Source organism: Chiloscyllium plagiosum, unplaced genomic scaffold, assembly GCF_037043375.1.
Source record: "Chiloscyllium plagiosum isolate Xiang-an unplaced genomic scaffold, Cpla_swu_hap1 HiC_scaffold_5, whole genome shotgun sequence".
Lineage (NCBI taxonomy): Eukaryota > Metazoa > Chordata > Chondrichthyes > Orectolobiformes > Hemiscylliidae > Chiloscyllium > Chiloscyllium plagiosum.
In genome coordinates, this window is record NW_028270143.1 from 65,867,864 (window position 1) to 65,895,815 (window position 27,952).

General features: G+C 39.9%; 1 protein-coding gene across 1 annotated transcript; it reads right to left on the bottom strand.

The window, feature by feature from the left end:
* Positions 1-60: 60 nt before the first annotated feature.
* On the bottom strand, positions 61-27,801 carry LOC122549919 (retinol dehydrogenase 12-like). Its single transcript, XM_043690146.2, has 7 exons — positions 27,646-27,801; positions 15,671-15,780; positions 13,337-13,492; positions 10,224-10,328; positions 9,025-9,234; positions 4,588-4,780; positions 61-486 (listed from the first exon to the last, which is right to left on the bottom strand). Exons 1-7 carry the CDS (start codon positions 27,657-27,659, stop codon positions 384-386), a joined length of 891 nt encoding a protein of 296 aa, XP_043546081.2. The 5' UTR covers positions 27,660-27,801; the 3' UTR covers positions 61-383.
* Between the last annotated feature and the right edge of the window lie 151 nt (positions 27,802-27,952).

Consider the following 27,952-nt stretch of genomic DNA (forward strand, 5'->3'; position numbering starts at 1 on the left):
TAAAGATTATAAAGCATTGAAAAAAGCCACAGGAGGAACAAGCATGAATTAACACGAGTATTTTTCTACCAGATTAAATTTTATACAATATTTAAGACGTAATGAATTGAAATGCAATAGTATTAAATACAATTGTAGTACATTCAAAAGTCTAAAGCACAACCATTAAGACCAAATAAATGTAGTCCAAAGAATACTGGAAATGCAAATCTAATTATATAAAATATACATCATGAGAGAAAGGATGTTGAATCATTTCAGAGGGAAAACTGCTATTGCAATTAATTATTCAGATTCAATTCATCTTCTGACAGGAACAACCCAGGAAAATGAATCTAAACATCATCCATATGACATGCTCTGATTGAAGATTAAGTGTCTTCTCACTGCCAATCAATTTCCAGCATCTGGCAGCTTACTTCCCACAATTTCTTCGCTTTTTCATCATCCTGGGCAGCTTGTGAGCAGTTTGCACGCTTACAATCCCTGGTTTGAAAAGGATTGAAAAAGGTGTTTAAATTTTCCATTTAGTCATAACTGTGAAACCCTATTATCAACACATACCTCATATCCATCCTAACAATCCCAATTTTCAAATGAAACAGATAACTTACTCCCAATTCTGTGGGCGGCACGGTGGCACAGTGGTTAGCACTGCTGCCTCACAGAGCCAGAGACCCGGGTTCAATTCCCGACTCAGGCGACTGACTGTGTGGAGTTTGCACGTTCTCCCCGTGTCTGCATGGGTTTCCTCCGGGTGCTCCGGTTCCTCCCACAGCCCAAAGATGTGCAGGTCAGGTGAATTGACCATGCTAAATTGCCCGTAGTGTTAGGTAAGGGGTAAATGTAGGGGTACGGGTGGGTTGCGCTTCGGCGGGGCGGTGTGGACTTGTTGGGCCGAAGGGCCTGTTTCCACACTGTAAGTAATCTAATCAATGGCAAGGTTCAATTGATAAAAGCACAAATTCTGATTGGGAACTAGGGAGAAAAAGCTCTTGCTTCTTTCCTTACAGGATATTGTAATATTCAACTTGGCCTCTCATGTAAGGAACTTCACCATATAATAATGTGTACATGAGTAGTCCCTCAGAACACTAAAAAACTTTATGAGCATGTGATAATGTGGGGAACTGTTGTACTGCAGCTGTAGGTTAATGCAGAAAAAGGTACCAAGTTGCAGTACAAATAACTCAATTTGTTCTTTAAGTACACTTTCACACCCAGTTACAGTTAGTTGCATTTATCCAACTTGAAATGCTGGAGCCCTGCTCTCAACACCTATACTGACTTGCACACTTCAAACAATATACATTGCTTCCGCTGTTATGAAGTACAAGACAAGAACATAAATCAACTGATGGGGTTAAATACCTAATTCATTCCTGGTACTTGCATGCTGGAAATGTTATTTGTCACTTATAGTTGAGGTCTGAATGTTGTTCATGTCTTGCTGCATGTTACACCAAAGAAACTGATTAGTGAGCCCGCTTGTGGCATGGTGGTAGTATCCCTGCCCAAGACAAGGGAGGTGAAAATGTGTTGCTGGAAAAGCGCAGCAGGTCAGGCAGCATCCAAGGAACAGGAGAATCGACATTTCGGGCATAAGCCCTTCTTCAGGACCTTTCCAGCAACACATTTTCAGCTCTGATCTCCAGCATCTGCAGCCCTCACTTTCTCCTCCAAGACAAGGGAGGCCCAGGTTCAAATCCCACCTGCTCCAGAGAGGTGCAACAACATTTCTGAACAGGCTGATTCGAAAAGTAGGTAAAATGAAAACAAAAACTAGTAGTCGTGAATGGTGCTATCCACCCTGTCTATACCTCTCATGATTTTGTAGACCTCAATCAGATTCCCCCTTTAACCATAGTCTTACTCATAAAAATAATCCTAACGTATTCAACCTCTCCTCATAGCTAGCACCCTCCATACTAGACAACATCCTGGTGAACCTTCTCTGCACCCTCTCCAAAGTATCCATATCCTTTTGGTAATGTGGCAACTAGAACTATACGCAGAATTCCAAATGTGGCTGAACCAAGTCCAATACAACTGTAACATGACCTGCCAACTCTTGTAGTCAATACCCCATCCAATGAAGGAAAGGATGTCATATGCCTTCTTGACCACTTTACTGATCTGCGTTGACACCTTCAGGGAACAATGGATTTGAATACCCAGATCTCTCTCTGTCAATGTTCCCAGGGACTTTCCCATTTACTGTATAGTTCACTCCTGAAGTGGATCTTCCAAAATGCATCACCTCGCATTTGCAGGGTTTGCACTCCATCTGCCATTTCTCTTCCCAGCTCGCCAACCTACCTATATTCTGCTGTATTCTCCGACAGTCCTCTTCACTATCTGCTACTCCACCAATTTTGGTGTCATCTGCAAACTTGCTCATCAGGCAACTGATACCTTCCTCCAAATCATATAGGGCCCTATCACGGATCCATCTGGAACACCATTGTCATAGGTTTCCATTTTGAGGAACTCCCTTCCATACTACTCTTTGTCTCCTGTTGCCCAGCCAGTTCTCTATCCATCCAGCTAGAACACCCTGGACCCCATGCAACTTCATCTTCTCAATCAGCCTCCAATGGGAGCCTTATCAAACGCCTTACTAAAGTCCATGTATACGACATCTACAGCCCTTCCCCCATTAATCAACTTTGTCACCTCCTCAAGGAATTTTATTAGGTTTGTAAAACAGGACCTTCCCAGCACAAAACAATGCTGCCCAATTAAATAAGCCCATTTTCTTCCAAACTGGAATAGATCCTATCCCTCAGTATCTTCTCCAGCAGCTTCCCTACCAGTGACATCAGGCTCACCAGTCTATGATTACCTGGAGTATCCCTGCTACCCTTCTTAAACAAGGGGACAACATTAGCAATTCTCCAGTCCTCCAGGACCTCACCATGTTCAAGGATGCTGCAAAGATATCTCTTAAAATCGTAGCTATTTCCTCTCTTGCTTCCCTCAGTATCCTGAGGTAGATTCCCATCCAGACCTGGAGATTTTTCTACCTTAATGCCTTTTAGAATACCCAAGACATCCTCCCTCCTTATGCCAATTTGACCTAGAGTACTCAAAGATCTATCCCCAACCTCAACATCAGTCATGTCCCTCTCCTCGGTGAATACCGATGCAATGTACTCTTTAAGAATCTCACCCGTTTTCTCTGACTCCACGCATAATTTTTCTTTGTCCTTGAGTGGGCCAACCATTTCTCTAGTTACTCTCTTGCTCCTTATATGAAAAAAAGGCTTTGGGATTTTCCTTAACCATGTTTGCTATAGATATCTCATGACTCTTTTTAGCCCTCGTAAATCCTCATTTCAGATTGGTCCTACATTCCCGATATTCTTCCAAAACTTTCTTCAGTAGTCTGGACCGTATGTATGCATCCTTTTTCCTCTTAGCTAGTCTCACAATTTCACCTGTCATCCATGGTTCCCTAACCTTGCCATTTCGATCCCTCATTTTCACAGGAACATGTCTCTTCTGAACTCTAATCAACCTCTCTTTCAAAGCCTCCCAAATATCAAATGTGGATTTACCTTCAAACAGCTGCTCCCAATTTACATTCTTCAGCTCCTGCCGAATTTTGCTATAATTGGCCTTCCTCCAATTTACTGCTCTCATTTTTGTCCATGAGTATTCTAAAACTTATGGAATTGTGATCAATATTCCCAATTCCCAAAGTAATCCTCTACTGAAACATCAACCACCTGGCCAGGCTCATTTCCCAATACCAGATCCAGTCTGGCCCCTTTCCAAGTTGGACTCTTTACATACTGCTCTAGGAAACCCTCCTGGATGCTCCTTACAAATTCTGCTCCATCTAGACCTCTAACACTAAGTGATTCCCAGTCAATGTTGGGAAAATTAAAATCTCTGGTTACCACCAACCTGTTGGTCTGACATCTTTCCAGGATTTGTTTACATATTTGCACCTCTATCTCATGTTCGCTGTTCGGAGGTCTGTAGTACAGCCCCAACATTATTATCGCACCCTTTCTATTTCTCAGCTTTGCCCATATTGCCTCACTGAGGGTCTTTTTGAATTTAGCATTGACAAAAGTGGATCCATTAGAAACTGGTGCAGGGATTCCAAGTCCCACACACAACATATAAAAAGGTCTCCAGAGTTTTCACAACTTTGCAAAAATCTTGGCCTCTGCCCCACTTACCCAGCATCAGCCTTTCTAGCTGACCAATGCATCAAAATGGGGAGAAAGTGAGGTCTGCAGATGCTGGAGATCAGAGCTGAAAATGTGTTGCTGGAAAAGCGCAGCAGGTCAGGCAGCATCCAGGGAACAGGAGAATCGACGTTTCCTGAAGAAGGGCTTATGCCCGAAACGTTGATTCTCCTGTTCCCTGGATGCTGCCTGACCTGCTGCGCTTCTCCAGCAACACATTTTCAGCAATGCATCAAAATGTAAACCAATAGGAAATGTTTCTGTATGCATTCAGCAATGTCAGAACAACTTTCTTATGAAGTTTATACATAAATGAGTTAGAGGTATACTCCTTTAAAAAAAAAGTGTTATTAGAATCGCAGAATGTAATAAATATTGATTTTACGCGAAATACTGCCCAGTTTCTTCTTCCAGTCCTTCAGCCACAGCACAAAAGAGTGTCGTTTCTGCACCTTCTGACGGAGACTTGGTGAAAGGTCGTAGCATTGTCAGGCCAAACCGAACTGCAGGATTCAAATGTCTGCTTAGTTCGGTCCGCACCACTCCAGGATGTAAAGAAAATACCAAAACACCAGCACCTAGAAGAGAAAGTGAAATAAGTGGATTTCTTACAAGGGTGGAATCTCAGTTTCTGGAGATGGAAAGCTTGGAGGCTGGAAGGGCACTAAATTAGGCCAAGACGTAGCACACTCAAATCCTTCTGCCTTCTTGTCCCCAATGGCATTAAACTTTAGCTGGGAAGGACCATGGTCAGCTTTTGGCTTTGCCAACAATGGAGACCTTCAAATAGTTCTTAACTGGCTACTTAAAGGCCTCACTGCATCAATACTGCATTAACCCTGCCACCAAGTGCCTTTCAATAGCTGCTTTTCCTCTCAAGAGTTTGGGGGGTGGGGGGAGGGAACAATTAAAATTTTAGCTGCTTTGGATACATGATCCAAATAGAAGGGATAGGAGGAAAATGGCATGAGTAGTGGTGGGGGTACGGGATGAGAGCAAAGGCCTCGTGGGCCGAACAGCTTCTAAAACAGTTGGAATAAATCCCGAACAGAAGCAGGGATACTGGCCAGGCCATCTCAGCCCTGGCCTTCCTCTACCTGGATCTACATCCAGTGTTGACAGGCTAACTCTATCCCCACCCCTCAGGACAAATACTGGATCCAATGAGTAAGCCCTTATAAGTAAGGTGGAGTGCCAGGTTTGGAACATTCCTAAACTGAAAATATCCTAACAGTTGGTAACCTCCTTATTCTTCCTACCAAGTGCAACATTACTTACATTATTGATTCATGCAATTTCCCTATTAAACACTTTTACCAGTTTAGGTAGCTGCTCTTAACATACAAGTCTTGATATTCTGATTTGGAGACAACATACTTGTTTTTGTTGCCTATTCAATTTCACATGCTTTCACCTTAGTCCTGTGTCGACCAATGAGTTCATTAAGATATTTTGAAAATTTAACATATTGAACCACTTGAAACATTAACTCTTTTCATCTCCAGAGATGCTTCCCAAAATTCTAAGATTGTCCATCATACTGCAATGGAAGGTTGTCAGAATTGGTCTTAACACAAACTGATTTTTGCTGCTATCTGCAACTGGAGAGCATCCTGGATATACATGGGCTCCAGAAGTTCAAGAAGTTAGCTCACTAGTGTTTTCTCAAAGAAAATTAGGAATGGACAATAAACACTGGCATAGCCAGTATGCCAACATCACGTGAATGAACTTTTAAAAACAAAGTTTAAAAATAGCGTGTTGGAGTGATGTATTTGAATTTAAATAAAGGCAACTGTATTTGCTGTTCTCCAATCCTTCAACATCATCGTTCCACCTAAAAAATTCAAACTTTAAATTTGTTGGAGAACTGAAGTGCAAATTTCTTCAGCGAGACAGTGGGTGGGTAGAACATAGCTTGACAGATTGAGAGTTAAGTACAACTGCCTTAGGAAGGTCACTGTTTTGATGTGGATAGCAAGGACGTAACCTATGGCCAGTGGAAAAGTAACTGGTTCTGAAGGAAAGCAAGAGAGCAGACAGCGAGTCTGAAGTTGTCATAGAGATGTACAGTACGGAAACAGACTCTTTGGTCAACACGTTAAGCCTGAGAAATTTGGAGTTCATTATGAATAAGATTTTTGTGAATTTGAAGGCACTAACAATGGAGAAGGAATGTTAGTAATTACCAATATTGGGATACAGGAAAAGCTGCTGTTGGTGTGTACGTACTCGTGTGTGTGTGTGTGTGGAGGATGCACAGACAGTGGCAGGGGCACAGTACGCACTCTGAGTGGAGATCTTAAAATGTCAGAGAGTGGCTCAGCATCACCACTATTGATCAAGCCCTAAAAGGGTACAATTACTAAACTGGATCTATGGCAGGTGGTGAAGGAACCAACCAGAAGGGAAGTCGACTTGACCTTGTCCTTAGCAAGTCTGGCAGCATCCAAGGAGCAAGAAAATCTATGTTTTGGGCATCAGGGATGTCATTTGGCCTTTTGCCCGAAACATCAATTTTTCTCGTCCTCGGATGCTGCCTGACCTACTGTCCTTTTCCAGCATATGTAGTCTTCACTTTCACCTTGTCCTTAGCAAACTAATCTGTCACACATCTGCCCATCCATGACAAGATTGGTTGAGGTGAGCACCACATACAGTTCTTGTGGACACAAACTCTCGTCATCACATTCAGAATATCTTCCACCATGTGTGAGAATACCTAAATTAGATTTTGACAAATCTAGTAATTTAAAAAACAGGACATCCATGAGAAGTTATGGGCCATCAGCAAAAGTGTATTCAATCATAATTTGTACATTCATTGCCCACGTATCTCCCATTCTACCATTACTATCAAGCCATAAGTCAACTCTGATACAAAGCATGGAGGAGTGTATGCCAGGAGCAGCATCAAGCATACCTGAAGCTGAGGTGTTAATCAAGTGGAATTACAGCATATGATCATTTGTGTACCAACTGCAGAAGCAGCCTGCAATAGTCAGGGCTAAGTGATTGCACAACCAAAGGGTTCTGCAGTCCTGTCACATTCAGTCATGAATGATAGCGAACAATTAAACAACAGGAAGTGGAGTTCTTGGGTGTGGGGGATGGGCAGTCATTGAACTCAAAACTTTAATTCTGCATTCTCTCAGCAGATGCTACCAGACCTGTTACATTTGTCCAGTAATGTCTGCTTTTGTTTCATATTTCCAGCTTTTGCAATTTAAAAAAAAAATTTAGATGCATTTAGCAGCTCTTAGTCAGATTTTTCTAAAATATAAATCATGAACAAAATATCAAAATGCACTACATGGATGAGGAAAGAACATAAAAGGGGGTGAAATGATGTTAAATGGAACTCTGGCTTATCCCTATTGGAGGTGAGGGAGTTGTTTGGGCCAACACTGGGAAAGAAAACAAAAATGACCAAGAGGGAACATCAGAGAAAGGATTGTTGATTTTTCTCAACAATCATAAAGCTATTGTAGTAAAAGGCTAAAAGCTTAACATTTGGAAATTTGGGCATAGCCTCAAGCAGGTAGTCTTTGGCTGGAATAGAAGCAGATGGATGTGTAATTAAGGGTGTAGAGCAGGGATGCAGAAACTGGGAGTCTAAGGGTGCAACAAGTCCCAAGGTAGCCCTTTTCTTTCAAGTTTTTCCAAGATTTATCCACTATCTCAGTCCACCCTCCTTGATGCATTTCTGAGTACTACTGTCAACATGCAGACTCCACTCATGACTCTAACCTATTGAGAAACGCAGAATGTAATAACGGATTCAGGTTCAGCCAACCCATAACTCAAACTGCCTTTCTTAACATTATTCTCTCCCTTCCTTGTCCTGAACTATGTTCTTTAACTTGGGCATGATAGCATACTCTATACAGCAAGTTTTAAACAGCATCCTCATGATCCCACAGACTACCAATTCCAGTAGAGATTATTAGAGCTACTCATATCATGCAAAACATGCCAATAAGGAGCATCTGGACAGCTCAAACTTGGTGTTTCATAACTTTGCACACTGAGTGAAGGTATTTATGCTATCCTGACCCCCAGTTAAACATTGGTGCTCGGTGACTGACAAGCAGTATTCCAACATATCACACCACTCACTTCTTGTCAATGCCCAAGGAGATCCTGTAACTCTACATTTTTAAATAAAAAGATTACTCTTAGTAATTGGCCCAAGAGAAAAGACAAAGTCAACACACTGCTCCCGAGCTGTGGGACAAGGGATAAGAATGTGCGCGAGTAAGTTGAACCCACTCTTTTGCAGTGTAGAGTGATGGCAAAACAGCCATCCAGCCAACTGAGCTGATACATGAAGTGAAAAAAGAATGGAATAGCAGATTTAAAATTGGAAAAGACAAATAAATTGGACTGGCAAGAGCTCAAATCAATTTACATAAGCTACTAGTACATGTTCTCATTTGCACACTGAATTGATGAGTTCCTCTAACCATAAATTCAATACTTGACACAATTATCAGCCCTTGATTTGAATTTGTTCTTTTTCTACTGCAGTATTCTTTAAATATGAAAACTGAATAATACTCAAGGGTAGTTTATTGAAAAATACATGAAACAGAGCTTTTCTAAATGCAAAATAGTACAGGGAAAAAACAATTCAAATTACCAGAAAGTGAGAAATACTATTTTTCTAAAGTAGCCTTTTGAACTACTGGCAAGTAGTTGTAGACATCATTAAAAAAGGATCAATACAATTTTAAGAGACTCTTTTGTAACTAACCATGATGTTTTTAAAAAAAAAATCTATTTCCATTCACATACGTAATTTATTTCAGCTGGACTTTACCTTCAAGTTTTCGTGCCAGTTCCCTTGTAAACAGAACATTGGCGAGTTTGCTCTGTGCATAAGCTTTCATTGGACTGTAGCTCTTCTCGCTGTTTAAGTCGTCAAAATTAATGCCTCCCATTGTGTGCATGGTTGAGGAGACATTGATGATACGAGAAGGAGTGGACTGTTTTATTAAATCGATCAGTAAATATGTTAACAAAAAGTGACCTGAAAAACATTAAAATACATTAGTTTAAAAGAACATAGGAAGCTAATCTGCAAAATTCTCATAAGAGTTATTTATATTGCATCTTTAATGAAACATCCCAAGAGACTTCACAAGAGAATAACTGAAGACGTGACAGCGACCCATATACGATGAAAAATCTTGGTCAAAAGGATCATCTTTAAAAATGGAGAGAGAATAGAAAGGCAGATTTCGAGGATATTTCCAGTGTAGGACCATGACAGCTGTAGGTATGGCCACCAATGTTGGACTATTTAAATTGGGGATGCACAAATTTAGGCGTTGAGGAATTGAGATAGCTCAGTGAGTCATGGTGCAGGGGTAAATTACAGAAATAGTGACTTGTGAAGCCATGGAGTGATTTAAAAATAAGAATGAGAGTTTTAAAACGGAGGTGTTATTCAACCAAGGATCAATATAGGTCAGCAAGTCCAGACATGATTAAATGGGGTCTTTCTGCAAGTATGGATGCCGGCAAAGAAGTTTTGGACAAGAAGTTAAATATGCACCTGAATAGCCAAGATGTCACTAAGGCACAGATGAAGTTTTAAGCAACAGTGAGCCGAGGCAGGGCCAGATGTTATAACTTTGCATTGCTACTTAGAGCTTTCAGGCCCTTGTTTTGAAATCCCTCTCTATTTTGCTCTTCAGTCGAGTAATTCACATAATTGCAATTGTAACAGATTTAAAACAAATGCCAAACCGCTAAACCTCTTTTCTACATTATTTAGGATTTACCACTATGAAGTGAAACCAAAATTTCATAAATCAGATTGTTTGAATAGGAAGCTTGTTTGGCAGAGATGATTACACTACCTTTAAAAAAAGCAAATCCAAACTTAAAAAAAAAACTAAAATAAATGGAGGTAATTATATAAAGCAAGCAAAGTTTATTATAAAGACATCTGATGCAAAAGGAGGGGACTTTAGAAGTTTTGCAGATTTTCTTAAAATTGCACTTTAAACTCACCTAAATGATTGACCCCAAATTGTAGTTCAAACCCATCCACTGTTTTGGAATAAGGGCACATCATTACTCCAGCATTATTGATCAGAATGTTCAGGTGCTGGTATTCTGAGATAGGAAGAAGAACATCTAGTTAAAAGCCACTTTAATAGTTTTGTTACGACATGGGGTAAACCCCTCTGCTAATTTAAACCCAACACACAGAAGCTCATCTTGCGCTACAATCTGTTGAACAAAAAACAAATTCAAATTCAGCCAATCTGTTTAAATTATGCCCCAAGATACCAAAATCCAAACAAAATTGAAATATAATATTTTGATGACATCAAAACCAATGAAACAATCTGATGGTTTGGGGTATAAAACCAGACATTTTGAACAGTTATGCAGATAACTGCCAAGCACCAAGAAGTATAGACTGATAGGTGAACAGCTCTCTGAAGGGTACCTGTTCACAAGAAGGACCGGTGAAGCAGATTACTGAAGAAGAAGTGACCCAGGAAAATACAGCAAAACATTTACAAAGGAGAATTGACAACGCTGGCTGGTTTTGAAAGTAGAATTTTTTTGTAAATCTTAATTGGGGTTTTTTTATTGGACCAGTATTGTAGAGTGGGAGGTAAAAGGTAGGTTTAAGAGAAAGAAGTTGTAAATAGCTGTTGTTTTAATGTTCTCTGTTGGACTTAAAGAATAAAATTGTTAACTTTTTACTTTAAATAGTGACCTCTGAGATAACTCTCTGCCTCTCGAGCTCCACTCGCTCTGGCTCAGTTCGATGATATCCTCGTTGAACATGGCCTCCACCTCCTTCGGGACGTGTCTGGCTTTGAAAGGATTAAGCCGATAGAGGTGTTGTTTTATCAGAACAGTATTCCCTATGTCTACTTCATGTACAATAGCATTTAGTCCTCCCCATCTGTCCTCATACTGCAGTAACAAACCTTTCAACTGTGTTCTTTGATCCTGAGAGATAGTTCACTAACCTATCCCACTCCTCAAGGACCTCTTCGTTTTTTTAACATATATTGAAGCACATCAAAATCCACAACACCTGGATTTGATTCCTCACTCTGCTGGGCAGTAACTAACACCTGTTTCTCAAGTTCTCTCTCTCTCTCGTATTATACGGTTTCAACATGTTCACATGATATACACGATACTGCTTTTTTCTAACTGGCATCTTTACTAGATAGTTCACCTGACTCAACCTTTTTCTCAATTTGGTAGGGGCCACTAAACCTGAACACTTTGGTCCATTAACCCAAGGAAAGACAGATTGACACTGGAGGCAGTCCAAAGAAGATTAAGTGGGCAGATTCTAGGTATGGAGGGATTTCCCTATGAGGAGACACTAAGGCGATAATCCTATTTGATCAGTTATTATAACTCTAGGGGACGTCTTACAGCACAGTGATAATGTCCCTTACCTCAGACAGTAGCTCCAAATCTTACACTAGGACCAGTTACAGAAGGTGCATTTACAATTGGCCACAGGTTAATTACCACATTGCAAATCCTTACAATATGCCGGCTGACAAGTAGCAAGAGGGAGTTTATTTATAATCATTACAAAAGGCACTGCAATGCTTTTTCTAGAAGAATGAAATCAATCCAATAGAAGTCCATGGCCCAGTCTTTGCAAACAAAGATGGAAGACAGAAAGCACTTCTAACTTTCATTGAGAGGGTCTACCAATTGTTCAGTTGTTTGCAAAGTATAGACAAGCCAGAATCGGCATGTGGAGTTCCAAAATAAAAGGTCAATTCTAGTGAAATATGTCAAAACTTTACTATATACGATTACTAAACTTTCCTAGGAGTTTCAGCACCAAAATGGAAAGCTACCACAAACTAAAAAGTGATTTCCACCCCCACTTCCTGTCACACATTGCATATATCTGTAAAACATAAACCTACTTGGTTAATATTGACAATTTTGAATCCAAAGCAAAACTCTGTCAAGGAGAGAAACCAAAGTATAAATGGTAAAATGGTAGAAATGGGCAGCATCTGTAAAGACAGTTAATCATTCTGAAGTTTTGACAATAGCTAATTGAGCTGAAACATTAAGTTTCTCTCCATAGATGCTGCTTGAGTTACTGAGGTTTTGCCATTTCCTGCATTTTTAAAAATTAATTCATGGGATGTTGGCATCACCACTGGACCAGCATTTATTGCCCATCCCTAATTGCCAAAAGAGTAGTTAACAGTCATCCACATTTATGTAAGATACTAATCTGGTTAGTCCAGCATATTTTTCAACCAGTGGAACACACCGAATTACCTCACTGTTGTCTGAATGAGGCGCAATCTATCACTGTAATAGGATGCACTGACTTGTGAACCTCTCACTGGTGATTTCTATAGTTAGCCAGCAGGTGGAGCATGGACAAGACCATCTACTGTCAGGTTGAACGTACACAGAGCCAGATCCAGAGTCATCTTGTAGGTTAAGGTGAAAAATTAGTTTACAGGTTTACTAACAAACCAGAGGGAGAGGCAATCAGACTAAACACCATCAGCTCCACCTTCCCTTTGATTGTTTACCCTCACCTTGCCCACCACTTACCCCACCCAAAGTGTGATTGCTTAAATCCAAAACCCCACTGTGTGGAATCGAGTTGCCTGTATACCCATTATCGAAAAGTGGGCACTGGAAATGCACAGTAGGTCAGGAAGCATCCAAGGAGCAGGATAGTTGATGTTTAAGGCATAAGCCCTTCTTTGGGAAACTCCTACTCTTCAGATGCTGCCTGACCTGCTGTGCTTTTCCAGAGCCACACTTTTCGGCTCTGATCTCCAGCATCCATAGTCCTCATTTTCTCCCATAATCACCCATTGACCAGGTCAGTGGGAAATTCAGCAACTTATTTAAAATGAGATCCTGTCATCAAGATCTGTAGGGCTTGTGTCCAATTATGGTCTGTACATACTTTTCCCACAAATACTGAGAAGTAAGATCACATGAGGGTAACATACCATCCAGAACATCAGAAACTATTAAGTTAATCCTAATTGGACAGGTTTGCAGCTTGCAACTTTTGGCTGGCTGTTTCACAAAATAGCATACTAAAATAAAATGAAAAAGTTATTACATTTTGAAATAGGAACACATACCTTCATTAATTTGTTTCGCAAATTCCTGAATAGATTTGGTGTCAGCTAAATCCAACTTCTTCACCACGATATAACTATTTCCAGTTTCCTCTGTTATTTCTTTAGCTGCAGCCTCACCTTTCTCTGTGTCTCGGCATGCTATGATAATCACGGCTCCTGTGTGTAAAAAGGACATGTAATAGAAAAGCAAAAAAATGGAAAATGAACTACCAACATGGAACTTCTACTCAGCACTACCACAGATATCACATCCCAATCAAAGTGTATTCTTGTTTGAATCAATGTTAGGAGGTCAACAAAAAAAAAATAAAACAAATATAACTCCCACCAGACCCTGCTAGCATGTAAACTTCAGCAGTATTCCCCTTCGTATTTGCTGTTAATGCTCTGATTTACTTTGAATCGTGCTCCAAAGCAGCTTCACGCCTGCTGGAAGCAACTCAAAGCAAATCAAATGGACCGTGTCACAGCATTCTAGCAACCACGACAATTCCCAAACCTCAGGTTGCCCCATCTCCCAACACTGGCCCCAAGTCCTCACCTCCATTGGCCTTGCTCACCATCCTCCTCCTCCTCCTCTGCCAATACTGATCACCATTGTCCAAACTTATGTCAAACCACAGCCAGCACTGTCTCAGTGCAGGGGCCTTGGTCAGTGTCAGAGTGTACAGCATAGGGCTGAAAATGTGTTGCTGGAAAAGCGCAGCAGGTCAGGCAGCATCGACGTTTCGGGCATAAGCCCTTCTTCAGGAAATGCCTGCTGGATGAGTACAGTGCAGGTTGAGGGGAAAGAAGGGACATCAGGTGACACAGCCATTGATAAACACTGAGGCTCAATTAACTGAAGACAAACCTCAAGGGATGTGTCTCATTTTGTCACAACCAAGGGCTTGTGACTTTGCTATAATTGTCCTTCACCACAAGGCCTCCCGATTCACCTTGATGGATCGACATTTCAGCAGGACCAGGAAGGCTCTAAGGCCAGTTTTAAATGGGGTCAGTGACATATTCACCTGCTCCGCTGCTGATGACCCAAGGCATTAATTTAAAACAAATTTAGAAATCAAGAGATTACTGATGATTGACTGTTAAGGAAGGCACAAATAAACATGCTGCATAAGTCGTATTTAAAATAAAATGCATTCTTTAAATTTAATACTGATTTTCCTATTAGCACACCATATGAGGACCTCACAACCTTAGTTCAATGTGGCAGCATCAACAAAAGAAGAATGTTAAACTCAAAACATTAACTCTCCCTCTCGATGGACGATGCCAAACCTGCTGTGGTTCTCTAACAAAATAATGTGGATCTGAAATCAAACAAAGTGCTAATGTGGAAGGTTATGATTTGCCTGGGTATCAACTTTTTCACTGCTTGCAAACAATATTTTGGCTATATCGAAATTGTGCCCACATCCCCTATTCTGTATAATAGGGGTACATCGGATAATCAACTTGCTGCACTATACAGGACAAAATAAGGAGAAGCCAGAAAGAGAAACTAATGCAGCAAATGAAAGCAGCTGTACTTGAGATTGCAGGTTTAGAAATACAGTCATTAATTATTTATCCAGCATCATAATCAACTGTGGTGGTTGTTAAATGGTGTATTTCTTTTTTAATCATCTCAGGTGGCATGTGCGTTGATATTTTTGTTCCCCAAACATTTGTGACAGCTTTGGAAATCCAAAATTTTCTTCTGATAAACACAGGTTAACAGAAGACACTGACCTGGTTTCTGTACTTAAAAAGAACCTCCTTAAAGAAGCATTAAATGTGTAATTCATTCACTAAATACATTACTGCAAATAAAGGATACTCTGTTCTAATATGAATGAGGAATTTTGTGGTTACTCATACAATATTCATAACCTCAACTGTCAGACTGTAATAAGTGCATATGATATGGGGTACTGTAGGAATAAGTAAACATTTCAGTAGCTTACTATTTATATCAAGTAATGCTCAAATTTAGGTAAATGAATTTATTTTATATTCATTACTAGCATCACTCAGTCAGATACACAGTAAAGTTCGATCCAATCTTTCAAGATGGAAAATGGATGATTAGAAATCTACCTTCAGATACATTTTCAATTTCTATTTAATGGGATCCTCCATGGTTCTTTTTTTAAAAAAAAACAAGTCTGGAATGCTTCGCAAAACAAGTAAAATACCACATGTTGTTATGTCACAATTAAAATCGAGAGTAAAGATTTTGAAAAGTAGCAGCTGGAAAATGCCGCATTTCACCCCAAAAAACTCAATAAAACGGCTACCAGTAAATTTCAAATCATTAAGTTGTAAACAAGTTGTTAAATTACTTGTTACCTCTTCTTGCCAGGTCTCTTGCAGTCTCTTTGCCAATTCCAGTATTAGCACCAGTTATTAATATAGTCTGCCCATCCAGTCTCTTTGCTGACCATTTCTGCAATGGCTGACTGTTGAGAAATGAAAAATTCACAGCAAAATATTAATCAGAGTTGATATTGATATTGATTTAGTGTCACATGTACCAAGATACAGTGAAAAGCCTTTTTTATGAGCAGGGAAGTACAGGTCAAAAGATTTTAAGGCACACAGGTTACATTGCATGGGAGTGTACAAGCAGAGATCAACATTAGCAAGATCAGCATTATTTGATGCTAGAGAGTCCATTCAGCAGTACCAAGAAAAAACTGTGCCTGAACCTGCTGATGCATGTGTTCAGGCTTCTGTATCTTCTGCCTGACAGAAAAGGTTACAGGAGATCATTACTGGCATGCGATGGATCTTGAATGATGTTGGCAGCCTTTCCACAGCACTGAACCATGTAAGTGGAGACCATGGATATGGAAGGTTGGCTTCCGTGATAGTCTGGGCTTTACACACAAACTTCTGTAGTTTTGTGTGATCCTGGGCAGAGCAGTTGCGGTACAAGGCACCCAAACAGTATACTTTCAATGGTGTATCTGTAAAGGTTAGTGAAGGTCCCATGCCCAAATTTCATGAGCTGCTTGAGGAAGAAGAGGTGTTGTTGTGCCTTCTTGACTATTGCATCTACATGGGAAGTCCAGAACAGGTTGTCTGTTATTCGTCACTGCTTGACGCTCTCCACCTTCTCAGTCTCTGATAGATGAGCTGAAGTCTCAGTATCACAGATCTGGAATTGTAATATATTTACTATTATCTCCCAAACTTCTGTAAAGTTCCTCTGCCCAGAACTTCGCAGAAACCGGGTTCCTCAAATTCTGAGAATCTGCACCACCACTGCCTTCGAGCCGACATGCCTATTCTCCATGGTTTTTAATAGTCCCTATCCCAACAGAGGGATACCTCATCCCAGTCCAGGTTCCTACCTACCAGGCCAAGTAGCTATGGAAAGACGTCAGCACCCATCCAAGATTAAATAACATCAAGTTTTAAGTGATTATTACAAACTTGAATTTTTCAAGAAAATAAAGCTTCAATAAGAAATTATTACAATTAATGTTTTTTTAAAATAAGCTAATATGTCTGATTTAAGGCATTATGTTAAGTGTTTAATCCTTTATAGAAAACCAACACTGGACTTGGTGCTATCAAACTGAAATGGCTGGCACCCAAATATGATAACAAAAGGTTGTGATATCAATCATACAGCATTAATCTGGTAATAGCAACCTTCAGATTTATTTCTGCGGAGTGATTAGCACTGATTGGAAAAAAATATCTGGAGTATTAAAACAATGATTTAACAGGATTGGAATTTTAACTGCCTTGTCATTTTTGATAATAATCCTTGTCAATTCCTTCCACTAGGTCCATTTGGCACTATTTCAGTTCCCTTTGACAGATCTGTTGATTTGACAGTTAATGAGTTTAAACTTGTTCCAGAGGATAACTACCTTTTCTAAAGGTATCCAAAGACCATAGCCCAAAAAAGAAGTCCCCTGCCTGCTCCTACTGGGTTTAATGTCATGTTCTGGATACTCAGGTCACCAAAAATTGCAGGAGTGAAAGCAGCTACCAATTTCTACAGAAGGCACCTCAGGCAAATACACACGCATGAAACATGCCTCAATCCTATTCTCAACCCCGTTAAAAATGGGTATGAGATGGACTTGGCCACTTCTACCACGTTGGATATGATTCAGACCTTAGTTACCCACGTTAAAATACCCCTTCCTTTTGTTCAGTGTCAATTTTCATCGAACGCTCCCACGAAATGTCTCAAGTTATTTTCTGTGTTGATTAGAACACAAGTGATACATGAAATAGATTAGGTGGTCCCTCTGGTCTTGCTGCTCCATTCAACAAGACATGGCTGATACCATTCTCTCAGTGCCTAGAAATATATTGATCTCGCAATTTGCGCATACCCGTCAGCTAAGCAACCACAGCTCTATGGAATAGAGAATTCCAAGAAATTAAAAAGCACTGTAAAAGTAAAACTTTTGTCGTCAACCATGACACCACAATATTAGATTTTTAGTTCCAAAATTGAGATTAGTGTCTGATAATCATTGAGCTGGCAACTGGAAGTGATCCCACTTCATTCAATCAGTACACAGAGGAAAACAAAAACATTAGAATTTTAAAACAACTGTTTTAATGGAGACTTTCCACCCAAAGTGTTAAGCTGCAATTTCAGATGCCTGAAGATCGGATGTAATTTCCAGTTCCTCTCTTTTTAATAAATGCTGATTTAGAATCAAGTTTGATGCTCAACCCTACCTGGGCTGGAATGTGACACAGACAGTGGAAATATTCCTGAAACTGTGTGCAAAATAATAGTGAGAGAAAGTGAGGACTGCACTTTTGTTCAGTGTCAAATAATAGTGCTCATTTCACATTAGAATTCCAAAAAGAACATTCTTAAAATCCACATTAGACATAGCATAGGAAAATTGAAGCCTCCTTACTACTTTTTGGAAGTGTATTTTCACTTCAGTAATCCATAAAAATTGCCTGATTCAAGACAACTAACTATTTTCACACATTATCAACAAGCTACGAACAAGGATGCATAGTGATATTTGCCCCTTCTCCATTTCTGTCTCAAAGGCTGAATGGGATGCAGATGGATATTAAAATCCACCCAACCTACTAATCAACAACTTATTTATGGTTCTAAAAAAAGTCACTAGACCCAAAAAGTTAACTCTGCTTTCTGTCCATGTACGCTCCAGAACTGCTGACTTTCTCCAGCAATTTCTGTTTTTATTTCAGATTTCCAACATCTATAATTGTGTTCTATTTTGGCATTTGTTTCATGACTGCAACAAAACAAAAATGCCCCAAGATGCAGCACAGTGGTGTTAGAAAAAACAACAAAATAACAGGAGGGATGGACTCCACACCAGATCAGACAACTCATGACAGTAAGCAATTAACACACAAACCTGGTCGGAGAGTTTCCCAACTTGAAGTGACCATATCTAGTAACTCGTTAGATTGTGAAGAGGTCATGTGATCGCAAGCTAACTGGTCAAGCATTAGAGTGTACAGTGTAATGGACAGTGGAGTAAGGACTAAACAGAAAGAGGAGAATTTGTGGTATCTCACTCCCTAGCTGTTCTGTAAGCACATGCCCTGACCAGCCATACATAGCAAGCAATGCCTTCAATATAAACCACGCAGTTGCAAACTTCAGAGGAAAAGATAGAGACCATCCATCAAGACTTTAAATCTGTCTGCACAGAATCAAAGAAATCATACAACAGCCTGAAACCATCCAATACAATGAAGAGGAACTATTTATGGCTGACTTTCTTTTGCACACTCAAAACAATTTAACCTATCCTTTCTGCTTCTAACCTGTTTGTGTACATGCACAAAAGTCTCTAGGGTACATTTGTTGGTATTAGGGGACAATAAATATTGTTTCACTTTCTTTTGAGACTTACAAGATCAGTATGTATGTGTTTCAGAGTCACAGTGCTTCATTAAATACCCATTAAATCTGACAAGCAATTCAAAAACAGACATCCCCTCCGGCCAAGGGGCAGAGAGAGAAGCCACTCAGCCACTTCTGACTTGGCCTTAACAAACCATTTTCTGTGGAATTCACTACTCTATTCCATTGGTAACAAACATCCAATTCAGATCCTTAAATTGAGTTTGCCAAAGCAATATAATTCACAATATTTTCAGAAATGCTTGGAATGGATATATTAACATGAACTGGACAAAATCATAAAGAAATTTGGCATTGGATAACCTTGCCTCTGACTCTACTTTCAAGAAAAATATAAACAGTCCTTCAACCACTTCATTGACCTGAGAGTTGAAGTATGGATCCTTCTTTCAGACTGGAAAGTATATAATGTCATCATTTGAATATTGACAATGGAATACATGGTTTGAAAGTTAGATGTTAATCTTTAATAGGTTTAGATACTTGTACAGCTCAAGAAGTATAGATCAGACTTGTGTGTGTTTGTTATCATTTGTATTATGATTTATAAATTTTTTTGCCCTCTTGTTAAAAAAAAAACATTTTGCATGGTCAGAAAAGGACAAAAGTATTGTAAATAAAAAAAGTGGGAGGTTTTGTAGCTTTGTTAGAGTGATGTAACCTATGGGATTTATGTGTGTAATTTTAATGTTTTTGTTATAAGTTTGGATACCTAGTTTTGAACAGTGTAGAAAAGTGATCAAGAAGGATATAGTAAGTTAGGTCCTTAGGGTGAAGCGTTTCTGTTAGTTCCTGACTAGATAAAACCCACAGAGGTTTACTTAAAGAGGTATACTGAGAAGCTCAAGTTTATTACAGTTCCAGGAAGAAGATATTTACAGTTCTAGGTTGAAATCACAACTGACTTAAACCTTTTAAAGGTGTCCAATAGAGATTCCAGTGTCAGTATTGTATAAGTAGTGCTTTGAAAACAGTGCCAAGAGTAGTGTTTGGGTTCTGTAGAACAGCAGTTATGTTTCCTTTCAATTTATAAAAAGGCATGCTTTGGGATTAATAGGATTATAATTTGACAGAGTTTAAGGTTTGAATTTATACCATAAATGGATAGCTTGTAATATTCTATTTTATCCTGATTATGTTTTTAATAAGCTTAGTTTTGTTAGAACGCAAAATCTGCAGCATTGGGTGCTAATGCTTCCACGACAGGTCATGTTGTTAAAACTAAAACCAATAGAAACATGATTTACCAAACTAGGTTCCTGACTGGGATCTGACTAATCCGGTAATAACATCTGCTGGGATCATAATATCAGACTGAACAAATTTGAGTTGATAGTAGGAAGATAATACATTCCACTTAATGTACTGAAATGACAAGCATGTGCAAATGGAAAATTACAGGAAAAGCAATTCTCCCCCATGACAAATTGAATACCTCACGTGATACAGAGACATTCAAACCACATTATAGGAAGGATGTGATTGGACTGAAGGGGGTTGCAGAAGAGATTCATCAGGATGCTGCACAAGATTGAAAATTTAAGTTATGAGGAAAGGTTGGATAGGCTTGGATTGCTTTTGTTGGAAGAGAGAAGATTTGAAAGGCGATCTGATGGAGGTGTACAAGATTATGAAGGGTATGGGCAGATTGGATAAGGAGCAGGCATTCCCCTTATTTGAAGGGAAGTCACAAGGGGACACAGGTTCAAGTTGAGGTGCCGGAGGTTTGGGGTGGGGGAGGTTATGTGATTAAAAAACATTTTTACTCAGAGTAGTAACGGTGTGGAATTTGCTGCCTGGGAGCTTATGGAGGTGGGTTGCATCATAACCTTTAAAAAAATCATAACATTCAAGGCTATGGGCCAGGTGCTGGTGTATGGGATTAGGCTGAAGGTCAGGTATTTCTCATTTGTCAGTGCAGAATTGATGGGCAGAAAGGCCTTTTTACTGTATGATTCTATGAAACCAAAGAAATCGCCAGGTAAACCTTATAAATGGCCACAGACCTGAAAGAGGTAATGGTGACAACAATGGTTCAGAACCCTGAAGTACTTTTACAGTTACTTTTAATTCCAAAATGTGGTTTTAAGGGAGAACTGCTATAGAAAATCTATGAATTTAAATTCAATGACTATCTGAGAGGCCAATGGGATGTGAAATATAAAGAGTCAGTAAAATGTCAAGCAGGGAGAGAAAAAAAAAAGGCTGACTATCTCAACAGTAAGCCACCTCTTGGCTGATTTTTTTCTCCCTTCAGGAAAAGGCAAGGACAGGGGTTAAAGGACAGGTTCAAATCGACGGATGTGAACTAGTGGGACCTAATTCTGTCACCTGTACCAGCTATGTTTGAACAGTAGCACGCTGTAGAAGTTACGGTTGAAGAATGATTCCTAGTCACCCTATGTTACAAGTGAAGGAAGGCTTGCTCTCACATAGAGAATGGAAAAACACTTTGATGAGGATTTAGGACAAAGGAATCAAGAATAAAACCAGGAATTTCAAAAATCAACATTTAACTAACAAGGTAAAAACAAGGACTGCAGATTAGAGTGGTGCTGGAAAAGCACAGGAGGTCAGGCAGCATCTGAGGAACAGAAAAATCGACGTTTCGGGCAAAAGCCCTTCATCAGGAATAGAGGCAGGGTGCCTGCAGAGTAGAGAGATAAATGAGAGTGGGTGGGGAGAAGGTAGCATAGAGTACAATAGGTGAATGGGGGTGGGGATGGAGGCGATAGGTCAGAGAGGAGGGTGGAGTGGATAGGTAGGAAAGAAGATAGGCAGGTAGGACAGGTCATGGGGACTGTGCTGAGCTGGAAGGTTGGAGCTGGGGTGAGGTGGGGGAAGGAGAAATGAAAAAAACTGATGAAATCCACATTGTTGCCATGGGGTTGAAGTGTCCAGAGACAGAAGATGAGGCGTTCTTCCTCCATGGCTCTGGTGGTGAGAGTGGCGATGGAAGCGGCCCAGGACCTGCATGTCCTCGGCTGAGCGGGAGGGGGAGTTGAAATATTGAGCCACAGGGTGGCGGGGTTGATTGGTGCGGGTGTCCTGGAGATGTTCCCTAAAGCATTCTGCTAGGAGGCGTCCAGTCTCCTCAGTGTAGAGGAGACTGCATCGGGAGCAACGGATACAATAAATGATATTGGTGGATGTGCAGGTAAAGCTTTGATGGATGTGGAAGGCTCCTTTGAGGCCTTGGATGGAGGTGAGAGAGGAGGTGTGGGCACAGGTTTTGCAATTCCTGCGGTGGCAGGGGAGGGTGCCAGGAAGGGAGGGTGGGTTGTTGGGGGGGGGGGGGGCGTGGACCTGACCAGGTAGTCACAGAGGGAACGGTCTTTGTGGAAGGCGGAAATGGGTGGGGAGGGAAATATATCCCTGGTGGTGGGGTCCATTTGGAGGCGACGGAAATGTCGTCGGATGATGTGGTTTATGCGAAGGTTGGTAGGATGGAAGGTGAGCACCGGGGGTTCTGTCCTTTAACTAACAAGGTTGATCGACATTACCAGTAACTACCACTGCAATGGTCCCAACGTTCAACTATCCACTCTAGATGAACAATTACAGAATAAGTTATTTTAAAGAGGGTAGCAGGGACTGGGTGTAGATGAAGTGGTTCAGTTTATATTCATTGGAGTTTAGAAGGATGAGAGTTAATCTCATAGATATCTAAAATTCCAGCAGGGGTTAGTCAGGTTGTTCCCGATGACCTGGGATTCCAGAATCACAGTGTCACAGTCTAAGGATACAGGATATAGCCATTTAGGATTGAGATGATGAGGTATATGTCTTCACCCAGAGAATGGTGAGTCTATGGGATTCTCTGCCATAGAAAGTGGTTGACGCCAAAAGTTTAATTGTTTTCAAGTAAGAGTTAGATATCGTTCTTAGGGCTAAAGCGATCTAAGGATATAGGGGAAAAAAAGAGGATACAGGGCACTGGGTTAGATGATCAGCAATGATCATATTGAACGGCAAAGTAGGCTCGAAGCAGCGAATGGCCTACTCCTGCTCTTATTCTCTATGTCCAATGTTTAAATTTAGAGAATAATTCATATAACTCTTTAAACTTACCTCTTCTTTCAATTGTCTATGTAGGTTGCATTACTAATTCTGATCACATTTAGTAGTGATTAAACTCACATTTAATTCAAGAAAACCTAGTTTAAAATTCATTCAGGGGATGTGGACGTTAATGGCTATTGTCCATCCCTGACTGCCCAGAGGGCATTTAAGGGTCAATCACATTGTGAGTGTCTGGAGTCACATCTAGGCCAGACCAGGCAAGGATGACAGATCAAGAACATGAATGAACCAAATGAGTTTTTCAACAATTGACAATAGTTTTATGGTGACTCTTCAATTAAAAAAAAAAATCAGAAATTAAGTTACATTCAAAACTCTCCAGATTTAGCCAGACCTGCTGAATTTTTCGAGCACTTTGGTTTTTGTTTTAGATTCTGAGCGTTTTGCTTTTATTTTAGTTAATCTGTGGAGAAGGAAATATATTGTGTGGTAAACATTGACACTTGAGTCATTGTCTCCATCTAAGTTACTTAAAGTCACCTATTCTGACTCCTCCAGCTTCATTCGTTTTTATTTAATAAGACAGAACTAAGCACTTTTGAGTCCAGAAGAATATACGAAAGGTTACAGTGTGAGAAAGTTACATAAAGAATTGGATTTTGAGAAAACAGCCAAGACTAAGGAAGAATAAACTTTGCAAATGAACATTAAGCTACTCAATAAACAAGTAAATTCACATTTTATTAAGTAACCTAACCTTTTTCCTCATATTGTGCATGTTTCAGAAGAGACAGACAAAAGAAACTCATACGTTGAAAATATTCGGGCTGACCTGTTCCACAGGGATCACCTGACTCCGAAGTGAATGTCACATCACAACAACAGAACTAAACACAAAACATGCAATTAATTTTATTTAGCTGCTTTGCAAATCGGGTAATATATAGGAAACTTCTCTCAACACTATGAAAAGATGACAACGACAAGAGAATAGGAAGTACTTTAACTGACACTATTGGCTTTTAGCCAACAAGGAGACATTCTATAAACAAGTTAAATGATTTCTACTGAACTGTGGATTTAGCTAAAATTTTGCTCATATTGGAATCAACTGTCAAGCAATGAACTTTTTGGCTTTGGCCAAAGAAAAAAAGTCTTAAATTCAAAAATGTTACACCCTTTCAGAACTTGAAATATATTGTGCTGGTAAAATCCTATCACTAATGCACCTAAAATGTAAATTGTTCTGCAATTGTTCTAGTTATATTCCAAATCAACAATTTGTATTTATATATCTCCTTTAACATAATAAAGCCTCCAAAACCTTTCAAGCTGCAATTGAGACATAAGACAGATGACCAAAAAGTTGGTCAAAGTTTTAAAGAATAACTTGAGGCAGAGGGGTTTAAGAAAGAATGCCAGTGCTTAAAGTTCTGTGGTGCTAGTGGCCTTACCTTTGAGCCAGGAGGCCTGGGTTCAAGTTCTATCTGCTCCAGATGTGTGCTGTAGCAACTCTCAACAGGCTGATTAGAAAATATCTAGGACCACAGTAGCTGAAGACATGGAAAAATTAAAAATCAAGGATGTTAAGAGGCCAAAGGTGCAAGGATCACCAATAGCTTAGATGGTGAAAGGGCAGAAGAAGATTACAAAGAGACAGACAAGATAAAACAGATTTACTAATGACATAACATAATCCAAACAAAAGGAGTTAAATTATTAATAGTCTAACAAAGAAGATTATTTTGTCTTAAGTGCTTTTAGTATTCAAGTGGATCTCACTTATACTCAATAGCAGATGACATTAACCAAATAAAGTTTCTCCTTGAGGCAGAGAGATCACTGATTAAATCAATTCACCAGAAAGTCTGACTGAGGGTAAGGGGCCTTTTGTGGTGTTGTGGTAGTGCCCTTAGTTCTGAGCCAGAAGGCCTGGGATCAAGTTCCATTTGCTCCAGAGATATGGAATAATATTTCTAAACATTGGATTTTTAAAAAAATCTACTTGACTGAGGATATTATATATGGAATATCTTGTACCCATACTGTAACATACTATCCTAATTAAGCTTCTACATGGTTACATTTTAAAAATGTATATCATGTGATATCAGAGAAACATTATTCTATGTAACTAAAATGGACTTAATACTTAAATGAGATTTTGATGCAGTAATGCACTCAAGTTACCATTTGTTCATGCAAGTAGTTCATCAAAAAGCTGAAAATAGTTAACATCATGTATTTAACCCCCAAGAAAAGGCATCAGAATGCAATACCTGAAGCTGTGGTATGTGCAAGCTCAGGTTAATGACAACATTAGAAGGTGATGACAAAGTATTACAGCAGGCATCTATGGTTCCTTCAGTTTACTTCTCAAGAATGTTACTCTTCACTGGTTTAGGAATGATGGTTTTTCACTCTACTGAAAATATCGAATTATTTGGGAGCCAAAATGCTTTTCAAGGAGAGAAAAGATCAAAAGATTATTGCTACAATATACGATAAATTTATGCTGACTAACTGATCAAGTTTGGGAGCCTAATTAATTTATGATCTCAAATCAAGGTACAACACAAAGGTAGCAGTACTTTTATTTCTCACCAAATGATAGTGCCAACTCTACCAAAACACATCATCTTCAATTCATGGCAAATTCAAGAGTACAGAAGACAACACAATTCATTGTGACCTTCAACATACCCCAGCTCAGCTTGAGTTGTGGAAGAACAGAATTATTTTTGTGGACCAGTATCTCAAGTATAAGATTAAAGGTCAAAGTTCACTGGGTAGCAACGACTGAATCAAGAGACTTTGTCGAGAAAGCATGTAGACAAAGATTAGACGTTGGTGGGAACACATAACCAAACCATATAACCAAGAGTCGAAAAGTGTGGCGCTGGAAAAGTACACCAAGTCAGGCAACATCCAAGGAGCAGGAGAATCGACATTTCAGGCATAAGCCCTTCATCAACCCATTTCTGATGAAGGTCTTGCACACAAAACGTCAATTCTCCTGCTCCTCAGATGCTGCCTGACCTGCCATGCTTTTCCAACGTCACACCTTTTGTTTCTGATCTCCAGCTCTGCAGTTCTCACTTTCTCCATATAACCAACACTTCAGAGTACCACCCGCCCCACATGGGGTCGAGTCTGCAAACAGGATCCTGGAATCATCAGCATCTCAGAATCCACTGAACTAGAGTGTATGCAAAGTGACTCTTGACTCTGCAGGACCACATAATCAGAAAGAGATGTTCAACTCCCAAGGGCTATTTTCCCTGGAACTAAGGTTGAGTGGTGACCTTATAGATGTTTTTAAAATCATGAGGCACTGGATAGGTTGAATAGCCAAGGTTTTTTTTACCCAGGATAAGGGATCCAAAACTAGAGGGCATAGGTTTACAGTGAGAGTGGAAAGATTCAAAGGGGACCCAAGGGCAACATTTTCATGCAGATGGTGGTATGTGTACAGAATGAGCTGCCAGACAAAGTAGTGGAGGCTGGTACAATTACATTTAAAAGGAATCTGGATGGTACATGAACAGAAAGGGTTGAGGGGGGATATGGTCCAAATGCTGGCAAATGGGACTAGATTAATTTAGGATATTTGGTCAACGTGGATGAGTTGGACAGAAGGATCTATTTCACTGCTGTACATATCTAAGACACCATAAGTATCAGCTCTGTCTCAGCAGTAGCTTTCTAATCCTAGTTAAGGGATTGTAGGTTGAAGTCCCACTCCAGGACCAAAACATGCTGTCTGCAGTTTTTCCAGAGATAGGGGAAATGTGGTTGAGGATCAGAAGAACTGGTTGCTCCAGTACTACAGTGGACAGGCAGGAGGCTGGAAGAACACAACAAGGCAGGCAGCATCATGAGGTGGAGAAGTTGACATTTTGGGTGTAATCCTTCTTCAAGAGCTCTTCTTCTGCCACCTAAAAAAACCTCTTTGATCAAGTACTACAGCATCCAAGAAGAAGCAAACCAGCCTAAGCATCTGAAACAAACTAATTCTAATACAGTACTTAAATTCTGGAGAGTTGGCTTGAACCTGTAACTTGCCGTGATGTCAGCGAGTCTAACAGACATTTAAACGTGCAACTGCAATAAAACAACGCAAACTTATGGAATATAAAAACTACAAGTCAGAACAGTGAAGAGAAAACGTTTCACAGAGGCTGTCACTATGGGAGAGAACTAGTGTGCAAGTAAAAAAAAGTTAGAAAGCCAAAACATGTCAACGAAAATATATTATCCTTCAAGTTCTTCCTAAAATGTGCTAATCTAGTCCAAACCTAACTTCAACTTTGATCATTACTGGTGGTTCCTTTTTGAAAAGGTCAATTTGCCTCCATTATCAGCCTGAAGTTAAAGGAACGAAGTGAACAAAATCTTTATTTACCCCTTGCCACCCATGTTAATGGAATGAAGTCGGCGTACAGTAGCTGAGCAGTGGGTTCGAGATCCCGGAGATTGGCAGTATACGTCCTGATTCTGCCCTCACTCAGTAAACACCAGCCACTCCTCCCCTCACTAACTGACTGGCTGACTTCTCACTATCACGGAAGCTAAGGAGAGTATTAACCTCATGACTCCCAACTCGCCAATCGCATCCTCCCATTAAGGCGGCTCCTTTCTGTCGTTTTATTCGGAAGGAGGAAGGTCAGGGCGATTGCCTGTAGATTTCATTGTTTACAAGTTTCTACTTG

What these genes read in the sequence shown, in the direction of transcription:
- LOC122549919 (XM_043690146.2), bottom strand. An exon ending in ATTTGGGGTCAATCATTTAG is followed by an intron (nt 9,235 to 10,223) that starts GTGAGTTTAAAG and finishes AATGTTTTTCAG; the next exon opens with GTCACTTTTTGTTAACATAT. An exon ending in ACTGGCACGAAAACTTGAAG is followed by an intron (nt 4,781 to 9,024) that starts GTAAAGTCCAGC and finishes TTTCTCTTCTAG; the next exon opens with GTGCTGGTGTTTTGGTATTT.